The 11,181-nt window shown below is 41.8% G+C and overlaps 1 protein-coding gene across 1 annotated transcript in view; it reads right to left on the bottom strand.

Annotated features, from left to right (window-relative positions):
• Positions 1-4,267: 4,267 nt before the first annotated feature.
• The window catches only part of LOC139714124 (solute carrier organic anion transporter family member 4A1-like), an 87,550-nt gene continuing 80,636 nt past the window's right edge, over positions 4,268-11,181 (bottom strand). The window contains exons 7-11 of the mRNA XM_071625850.1: positions 9,162-9,360; positions 7,878-8,043; positions 6,990-7,162; positions 5,018-5,082; positions 4,268-4,566 (exon numbers count right to left, since the gene is read on the bottom strand). Of these exons, the coding sequence (XP_071481951.1) occupies positions 4,268-4,566; positions 5,018-5,082; positions 6,990-7,162; positions 7,878-8,043; positions 9,162-9,360 (902 nt within the window). The remainder of the gene's footprint in view (positions 4,567-5,017; positions 5,083-6,989; positions 7,163-7,877; positions 8,044-9,161; positions 9,361-11,181) is intronic.

The raw sequence follows: 11,181 nt of genomic DNA on the forward strand, positions 1-11,181 counted from the left end.
GTGCCCACTGTGACGTCATGTCACGTGATTTAAACACATCTCTGTTCACTTACTCTTTAATCAGGTAAGTTGGCAAGATATCTTACCCTGTAACACACGTCTCTACAGCCAATGATTTTGAACTGAAAGTTACTACCACTACATGGTGACGTCAGGCCCATGCAGAAGAGCTCTACAGTTCCCTACTATCGCATGTAAAGCACCGTGAGGGTTTGTAATATCAACTTTTGTTTAGCAAGTTCTCCCCCCCCCCACCCACCCCCCCCCCCCCCCCCGCGTGATTGCAACAACACGGATTTTCCACAGACAAAGAAATGCAGGCAGTATAAAATGCGTTTTCTGAAAATGTAAATATTTCGGTTTTTCTGAACCATTCAACAAGAGGCAGGACACCATTATGGTTTAGCTGTAGATTAATGTAGCTAATACTGACCAAACTAATGTTTAATGAAGAAATCCACCCCAAAGTAAATAAACTTCAAAAGAAAGAGAAAAATATTCTCCACAGAATGATACAAAAATGACAAAAAATCTGATAAGAAATAAGGAATATATGACATTTGAAATTTCGCATTTTTTCAGAAAACATTTCTTGACCAGTCCTTATGAATATTCAAATGAGTGAGTTGATGATATTTCATAACTTTCTTATCCGATTTTGGTTATTTTTCATATCGTTGTGTAGGGAATATTTTTTTCTCTATCTTTTGAAGTTTATTCATTCTTGAGGTGGATATCCTCTTTAATCAATGTATAAATTTAGAGGTTGAATTTAGTCATTATTTTTCGTAGATGATTGTCCACGCAGCCTTATCTCGTATTTTGTTGATAAGCGCCTTGAAACATTAATGATTTGCGCTATATAAGAATAAACTGTAATAACACCATTATCATCACTATTTTCATCATTTCGTACCAGTAAATTTCTCATCATTTCATTTCATTACATCTTATCATCATAATAATCATTATCACCATTATAATTACTTTTATTCATTGCCACTCGATGATGTAGGTCTACCACGAAATGAAGCTGCTGAGGAGTGCTAGTCTAAACATCCAGACAGGCTGCCAAAATGGTTCTATAACCTTCAAGACCGAACATTAATTTGAGATGTAGCCGTGAAGTTGATTTCCATTTCATATCCATGTGGACTTCATCAAATGAAGTAAAACAAACAAAAAGAATGGTCGAATTTCATCGAAATTGGACAGAAAAAAAGAGTCAAGCGTTGAAATATTTAGATTTCACGTATTTCCATGAAATTTATTTCATAGAAATGTAATGCCTTGAGCTAGGAATACTTGGTTCCTACCGTTACACATTGCGGTGGCTCTGCAGGTGTCACCAATACAGAATAAACTGCTCTGCACTGACGTTGCCTGATTGTATAGTCCTCTCAATAAAAAATGCGCGTTGGTCAACCTCCCTGAAAGGCAGCTTGGAAACTTTCAGTTATACTACGGTTATATAATAGCAATGTCTTTGATTATTCGTACAAATGCATTGGCCCAGAGTATAACAGAAAAACGAACAAACAGTGACATCGATTTCTACGTATAGAGGCAGTATAAAAATATATATTCATATTAATAATACAGTGCATAGATATAAAACAAAGAAGTCCCATGATTCGTGACATTATCGAGCTTCAAAGCTACTATGAGGCACTTATCTATTGAGGCGTTCACGCTTGCTAATACTGATTCGCATGGGAAGACTTCTTTACAAGATGACAATAAAGGTGTAGTCTGATTTACGGGTTACAATCAAACCTGTCTATAACGGCTACCCAAGGGTGACTAAAAAATGGCCGCTACAGACAGGTGTCCGCTATAGACAGGTTCTTTAACATGCCTTTTCTCTCAGAGGGAATTGTTTTTAGTGGTCGTATACGGCAGGTGACCGCTACAGACAGGTGGTCGCTAAAACAGGTTTGACTGTAGGCCTATTTGGATAATTTATGATAGTTATTCAACTCTTGAACAAGAGTCGTACATGATTCTGTATGTCTGAAGCGATGACAGTCGAACACACATCGTCTATAAAATCTTCCTCATGTACTATATGAAGAGTTTGTTCGCAAAAACCGATGTCCATATTTGCCAAATGGAGATATTTGCGATCAAAGGTCAAGAGAAATAAAGAGAATAATAAGAAAATTTTTGATTCTTTTGACCATAACTTCAAAAATGTACCTTCATATGCAGTGACCAATATATCATTTAAAAGGTATTATTTTGTACTTTATGACAGAGACCGTACTTCAAAATCTTCAAAAATGGACTTATCGGTTTTTGCGAACAAACTCTTCATATATTATCATACTAGTATACACTTAAATAATGACCCGTGCAACAAAAATACACTAAAAATGATATGATGACAAGATGCTTCTGAATCATCATTGAGCTGATTACTCGTTTCTGACTAAGGGGGTACCAGAGTCACACAGGTTTGATTTGTCTTTTATCTTGTTTCATGTATACCACATGTACGCTCTACTTCAACTTGGAAAAAAAATGGCCTCAGGTTTTTCACTTAGATAACAAACTTCGGCAACACAGATCTCGGTTTGTTTGTTTGTTTGTTTGTTTGTTGTTGTTGTTTTTCCGAGAACATAAAAAAATTCTGTAGTCAGTTGGGTTGGATGGTATGAAAGCTTGAACGTGTATCCACTGGACACTGCTCACAGGGACGTGTGTATGGAATGTTCAAGGCAGGTAGCGACTTTAGGTCCTCACTTACAAACTATAGCGCAGGTTACCTCCCTAAGGGATGAATGCATCGCAGTTTACCACGGCAACTCACGTACGTGACAAAAACACGTCACAAACCATGCTACGAAGTTTTGAAATGAAACTGAACGCTTTAACACTGTGCTGAGGCTATTTCATATCAAGCAAATTGGAGGACGGATTAGAGTTTAACAAGATAACAATTAAGGGAATACAAGTAAATGATTTCAGAATAGGCCACTAGATCAATGGCGCATTACAAATGCTGTACTTATTATTATTATCTTGTTGCAATATCATGATAGTTGGGACAAGCCAGGTTCATTTTACTTGCACAAACGCTGTCTGATGCTGATACAATTGTGACAATATTAGACGTTAAGTGATACAGTGGCACTGTAGGGGCCTACACATTTATCTGGTCAAACTTGATAAAGGCCTAGGTTGTGTTTTTTCTACAGATAACACAAAAGATTACCATATCTTCTTCCTTTTTTTTATTCTGTGCGACCATGTGTCATGGACAAGTCGGAACAAAATAAGAGCCGGCTATAGTTTCAACAGTGATACAATTATTTTCATCAGCCGATTTTGCTGTCACTTGCATAGTCGCCTCCGCCTATTATATAGCTCAGAGACTTTTTGATTGCCGAGCCGAAATAGTAAAATGTGGCGTGTTGACGTCGTTCTATAACTGGTTTATGCACGCGGTTACCGTTCTTGCCCATGGTCTGAATTGAGAATAATGAGTCTAATGAAATGTCGTCATCACCTTGAATCGAAATCGCTTATTCGCCTCATGGATGGCTCACGTGCTACCAATATGACGTCATTAACCTGCTGCTGTTGTTTTTGTTGTTGTGTGGAATCAAATGTTTTCTAAGTCAGATGTTATCATGGCCGATATACGTTCGTGACCGACGTGAAGGTATTGTAATACGCTGCCCAAATGATTCTCAATTGCATTGTGGCGAAGCATAGGCCTGACTGTCGGTCTGCGTGTGACGTCTTTAATACACAACGGATGTAAATCATCACGGAGACAGTCGCTCGAGTCATTCTGATGAGATGCTGTACGCGACGTTGAGGGCGCGTGTCACGACCAATTCTTTCTCTCCTTCATCTTGTGGGCCATGGGAGGTTGCAAAATGTCTCGTGTGGATTGGATATCACACCAACATGCTTTAAAGACGTAATGACAACCAACATCACAATTGTTTGGAGAAGAGATAAGAGGTCATACGCTATCGTCGATCATCATCTTTATCATGATCATCATCACCATCATCATCATCACTGTCACAGCTGAAAAGTTTGCTGCTTAGAAGAAGCTCAGCTCTAGTCCCCGTGAACATGCTTTGCATTGTTTGCCGATGTAATGAGTTCGGGGTCACGATGGGACCAGACGATGCTAACCATGTAAATTTGGGATACAGCGCGCTCGTTCGCAGGCTACGCATTGCTTGACGGCTCTTTTTGCGTCTATCTAACAACACGTTTGGACACAGTGCATTTTTCTACAGGTATGCTAGGAAGTTGCTCCGTTTTCCTCAACGACCGCGTCTTTGCCAGTGGCGACATCAAGATCACTTTGATCGTCATTATCACTCGGAGTCCTGTATGTACTCGCTGGTTTATACGTACACCAGGCCGTGATGTACATCAGTCCGCTGACTATCTTGAGGGCGCACACTAACACGACTAGTCTCCACGCCAGGTTTTCGTTGTGGTAGAGCCAGCAGGAGCCGTACGTGCTGCACGTCTCCTGCCATTGCAGACACGTGCTGTCGATGATAACGCCGAAGAGGATGGGGCCTGGAATGGAGCCTAAGGAAGGCGGAGGAGAAAATAGAAACACAATATGCCAATTCAAGTTGACCTTAAATACGTAGAGCTAAGAAAACGTTTACGCCAAATGGATATAAACATGTGATATAATCCAATAATGGCCAAGCAAAAATTCACGTAAGTCGAAGAACTTTTCTCTGGTTCCTTGGATTCGATTTTAACCCTCTGCGCGCCACATTAATTACCTCTCCACAGGTTTGTGTGTGACATGTGTGCATATTTGACTCTATAGCATAGAAAGGGTTAATACGCGAGATTGACTGTGATTCTATGATATAGGCCTACGAAAATTCTTTAAACAAAATCTGTATAGTGGTCTGTTCTCCGCTTTGATAACTGTCGTCATTATTGATAGCGTGCCACTCATGCCCAACGAGGTTATGGTTGGAGTTGTAAGATAACAAGATAAATACAGAAAGAGGTTTCTTACCCAGACACCTTGCAATCACGGACTGCAGACCCAGCGCCATTGATCTCTGGGTCTCAGGAACTGACCTATAATAGAGAACACGAGATAACAGTAGTCTCAACAATACGGTGACTACTGTAAACCCTACCAAAACTATACAACTCGTCAACTGGAGTCAGAAATGAAACCATGTTCTACATCAAGTCGGCCTTATACAAAGGCGGCTCGCAATGGACTCGCATATTAATACGGTGGGCGGGGGACTCGCGCGCACGCAGCGATCGGATGTGAAGGCCGTGTCACACCTTTCCGGGCAAGCTACGCGGGCATGTGGCGAGGAGGTAGTTTCCAGCACGTAGAAGATTTTCCGCGGGCGAACAAGAATGTTTGCAAATTTTCGCATTTGTTTCTTACCTACTAGACGCGTACTACTTAGCTTCTACTTGCGTGCATTCCGTGTGACCTGCGTGAGAGCCAACTCCTGCGAGGTGCTGCAGGTAAGAGTCTCCTACTGGTGTTCTGCGTGTACCTCTGCGAGCGAACCCCACGACTCACTCGCAACAAGTTTTGAACATGCTCAAGGCCTTGTTATATCGTATCTGGGGAAGTTTTGCGGCTTGACTTGCGGGGAAACAAATTTGCTCCCTGGAGCTCTCCGCAGTTGGTCCGCATCTGACAGTACCTAGCGCGTATCTCGCCTGTACTTGCCCGGAGGTGCTCACGCAAGTCCGATTTAACCGCAGCCAAGTTTTGAGCCTGACCAAAACTTTTTCCGGGTGAGTCGCGGGGATGCGCGGAGAGGTCCGCGCAGAACGCCAGTAGGAGGCCCTTAGCGGCAGCACTTCGCAGGCAACTCCTACGCAGGTACTTCGCAGTCCCCGTATGCAGCTGCCAAGATAATGACATTCCGTGGGACTTCAGTCATTCCATCAGAGGAATTCCTTCACTGAGTTGTCAGCCCCACGCGACTGGTACAAAGGTCACACAGTATACCCGCAAGTAGAATTTAAGTAGAACGCGTCCAGCAAGTAAGACACTGTCATGTACTGACTCGCCCAAATCCTTGTTCGCCCTCAGAAATTCCCAGTATGCTGGAAAATCCCTACACGCAACAGAATGCATAGCTTGCCCGGAAAGGTGTGACAGGACCTAAACATGGTTGCGGGTAAAAAGATTTGCGTGCACACCTCCGGGTGACTACGGGTGAGATACGTGCTAGGTACTGTTATGTGCGGCTCATTCCGGGGACCTCCGGGTAGTAAAAATTGTTCTTTGCAAGTCGCAAGCAAGGCTTGTCCGGAAAGGTGTGACACGGCCTTGAGCGAGCTCCCTACTATCGCATCTCGCCGGTCGCGCGCTGTGTGTGCGAGTTCATTGCTCTCTGTGTGCGTGGGCTGAAATTATAGCGAGCTGCCTTTGCAAAAGGCGAACATCATGTAAGACTCCAGTATATACTCAATTCTGAGTGATACACGCCATTAAAACCAAAACAAAACAACAAGGCAGCAAAGGAGACAAACGACTTTCACTACTCATCGTAACCTTTCTTTTATCTTTAATGTGATGAACCCCTAATTATGAGAGGTGAACACAATGACTAATCACAATATGTCACATACCTCTCTTTTAAACATCATTTCCTGGGATTTTTGCCACTCTTTATTGGTCTAACGTACTTTGGTGAATTTCCTAGAACTGCTAGAAATATGGAGACACAAGGATCTCGTACAGAGGACGCTGCTGGAATGTCATTAGCAATGCTCCTCGCTCGCACACGTAAAACAGTGCAATTTTTATCCTTTTTTTTGTAGAAATATTCCTTTGACAAACGTCAAAACGTGTGCAGTTTGCAATAATCTCATCATTATCATCATCATTGCAAGAGTAGGTATATAACTGCCAAAGCCCACTATGGCAGTGGTCTCCCAAAGTAGGGTTTATTTAGTATTTAGTCAACCTGACATTGCTTCTCGGGGTGAATCCCACTCCTTACCGTAACGTGACGTTCAAGGCGGGAACCATCGGCATAAACATGACGACCAGAAGTATCACCAACAGAACCACGAAGATTGGGAGAGCGACGCAATCGCGACTGCACTTTCCCGGTTCCACCGTAGATGTCGCACCACCTGATACATACTCTGCGCAGGAACAATTGGTGTACGTCTACAAAGAGCAACGAATCATTATAATCAAAGAGTGTGTCAAGGGACCCGGCGAACACATTCTCTCTACTTTATCTCAACACATAGTTAGAGAAAGTCACACTCGCAAATTCGCAAATGTCATCCCGCGACCAGTAGACAGTTTAAACCCATTATCGTAATCTTTTTTTTTTCTCTTGATCATAATGTTTGCTTGATTTAACTGCATTAAGTAGAAAATAATATATTGGATATGGAATGGCTAGCAGAAGCTTCAACCAGGTAAAAACTGTATAATTTTGTTTAAAAAAAAAACACAAATCATAAAAACTAACAAGAACTGGTCGATATTGCTCCAATACCTAGACTTTTACTTCGCCACGCACGCATAAAATGTGCACTAATGTAATATTCAACTTGCATGAATTCCAAAACTGTGATTCGGGCAATTAATAGCGATCAAGTACAGGCAGAGAGGAGGAGAGTCTACCTCTTTGCTACAGGTCTTTGCTAACAATCTTATCAAACGTCAGAATATGAATATTACACTCTTATGTAACAGTCTTATGTAAAGTCTTTGAAGGACCGGTACAACATGTCCCAAACGTCTATGCTGCAATGCCAGGGAGGGACCACACATTCTGGGGGGGGGGGGGGGGGGGGGGGGGGGGGGGGGGGAGGAGAAGAAAATGGATTTTCCAAAGAAATAAAGGGATGCCGAGGAGAAAGGGACTTACCCCGTTTTCAAACTCCACCGTGCATCCAGCGTGGCAAGGCGTAAAGAACTCCAAGCCGACTTCCTTCAGACACACCGGCACGTATTGGGCGGTATCACACTGGCAGTCCGCGTTACACGTGTACGTCAGATTAGAGGGGGAGTGAATAGCGCCAACAACGTCCGAACTGGAGAGCATAACGGTGAAAGTAGAACACGTACATGTAAGAACATAACAACAACGGAGAATAAAGGGTGAAGTCAACAAATATGCACGTAAAAAACACATTTACGGCTAACATTATGCCTAACCCGTTTATTTGAAATTGATACCACCCAAGAACTTGTCAGACACATTACCACCAAGCCATCACCTCTTTTTGCCTAAGAATTGAAAACACGTGAGATCTTTCTCCTAGAGTCCTATGTAATGTAAAATGGATCTCCCATAGGTCACCTTACGTTGCGTGTTGAAAAATCACTCGTCACCCTTTGACCTCACATATGTGTATATATAGACCAGCGAGTAAAGTTTTATCGACCAACCTGAGGAGTTTTATCGACAGATATTATGTCAAGTTTCCATGAGTCCACTTCAAGTCTATACCCCAGATGTTCTACATTTTTGAGTGCAATCATCACGTGGACAGCACATGATCGTGCAATAAGGACAGAAAAACTTGTGCAACTATAGCTAGAACTCACATTGTGTTTCTACCCCTATGAAGTAAACACATAACTACGATATCTATTTCTGTATCAACCAATTTATGTACACAATATACTTGAACTGCTTTGGAAACGTGCATTTGTGAAAAAAAAAATCAAAACATCGCAAACGACAGCCTAATTGTGGCATTTTTTTTCAACAGTGAAGTATATACAAATATAATACAGCAACGCATAGTGTACACACATAAGTGAAAAAGTAATAGCAGATTAAATAAGAATAGAATGTGCGAGATATATAAAAGAAAAGTGAATGTTCATTCCATGCATTAGAGCGCTACATAAAAACAACCCCCCCAAAAAAAAACCAAAAAAACAAAAAAACAAAAACAAAAAAAAAAACAAAAAAAAAAAACAAAAAAAAAACTCACCAAAAACCAACTAAACAAAAATTAACGTGCTAATGATCTTATATATAAGCCCTATCAATAATATTTCATTGGGCAAATCGTACTGGGGTTTTACCCTGATTTGAAATGAACGTACTATAATATGGTATGACAGACTGAGAGAATGGGAAAAGACAGACAGGCAGACAGGCAGACAGACCGACAGACCTTAGACAAACGACACCTACGTTGTTTGCTGGTAGCCGGCCGTGACGCCAGCCAGCGCGTTCTGCGGACACCGCAGGAAGAGGCTGGGGAAGACCAGGGTGGTGACGATGGTCATCAGTGTGCAGAACTTGAGCATGCCCGACACGCGGAGTTTGAGGCGTCTCAGCAGCCAGCCTCCGAGAAAGACTCCTCCAGCACCGCCCGGCACGATGCACGTCCCTATGGCAAGGAGCACACGAAGAGAGTTAGTCGGAAAGTGGACGAAAAAAGTGAAGAAAAACAGAAGCCAACTATCTTCCGGTACACTGCGATTTATGGGTGTTATGTACGTACCCATATGTACTGAAAGAAGGGAGCACGTTGAAAAAAATGCAGTGCCAGATACATACGAAACTGACATAAATAGTGTAAGTTGTAGTAATGACAATCTACATGCATTACAAAGGAGAATGATATTATTACCAATGCTGATTTAAAGATGATAAAACTAATCACCTAACAAGTTGAATTATTAATTTATCATGATTGATATTACTTCCATAATAATCATCATTCATTATACTTCCATTATAATCATCATTTTTATACTTCCAGCATAATTATCACTATGACCAATATCATGATAATTTATGTGATGATATGGTTTTATGTACCAAGGGCAGCCCCCTCCAGTATTCATGATACTGTTCTCTCAGAGGCCTTCTATACTGATCATTATTTCCCGTCACCATAGATACCAGCATTCATGGTCCTCTGTCAGAGGGACCCCTTGGGTTAAACATCTTGATAGACGGACTTTGCGGGATTCGAACCCTGGTACTCTGTTTTTAAGGGATCTTGAGCATTGTCAACTATAACACACACAGTCATATTCTGACATTTGGAAGCACAGACAGCACACAAACAATGTGAGGTTAACCACTATCGAGCTCACAGGATCGAAGGTTTCACAAGTAGGTCGAAAGAGGTGTGTCTATCGCAGAAATTTCGCGTCTGCCATCTAGGTCTTATACAAGAAATTGTTGCTAGAATGTGGAACTTGCGCCTGTTTGGCTTATAATTTTGTGATCACTGAACCCAGACGCTAACACGTAGAATCTACACCACTCATATCATTTCCATGGTTTGACAGACATTGATCAGGTTTCAGGAACAAAATACCACAACACGATCAGTCATGCAGAAGCAGACGAATTAAAGGGAAACATCTCGCTCTGCCTGATGATGGAAGTATGAAGAAGGCGTCCTAATCATACCAAACTGAGGAAAGTTGCTTGAAATCATCTCCAAACTTCACTATGCATGGATCGTTATCTACATACATGTATAATCGTTCATCCTACTTTGTGAGAAACATGCAGTTTCACTTGTTATGTGGAACTTTCTACCAATCCCAACTACACCTCGAAACATTCACACCTGAACTGATGACTTATTGTTTCCCCTGGACCTTTGTGATTAATGTGTGACACATTGTGGGAGCCACGAGCCTTTGAATGTTTCTACAGATAAATGGCGATGTATAAACACTATTTCATCATCATCATCATCATCATCATCATCATCATCATCATCATCATCATCGTCACTTACACCACTTAAAAGCACATTGCTATTGCCAAACAGGAACACGTAACATTTCAAGGACACTATGTTCGCACGGGCAGCAATATGAGTCATGACTTGTTGGTTTACTTGTTTTTACCAGCTTGAAGAAGAATAATTCAATGACGTCATAACACGTGACGAGATTTCCCTCCTTCCCCCCCCCCCCCCTTCTGTGTACGGGACGCGTGTTTTTTTTAGACGGCACAGATTGGGGAAACTAAAAATCTATCGGGGACCCTATCCCTAAACCTAACCCTAATCCTAATCCTAACCCTAACCATCAAACCCTAACCCTAACCCTAACCCTAACCCTAACCCTAACCCCAACCCTAACCCTAACCATAACCATAACCAAAAACCCTAACCCAACGTTTTTCCCATAGGTTTAACACGCGCCATGCCCCAATCTGTGCCGTCTTAAAAAAAAACGCG

The sequence above is a fragment of the Diadema antillarum genome, unplaced genomic scaffold (assembly GCF_040938485.1).
Source record: "Diadema antillarum isolate AM-2024a unplaced genomic scaffold, OU_Dant_1.0 scf00000045, whole genome shotgun sequence".
Taxonomy (NCBI): domain Eukaryota; kingdom Metazoa; phylum Echinodermata; class Echinoidea; order Diadematoida; family Diadematidae; genus Diadema; species Diadema antillarum.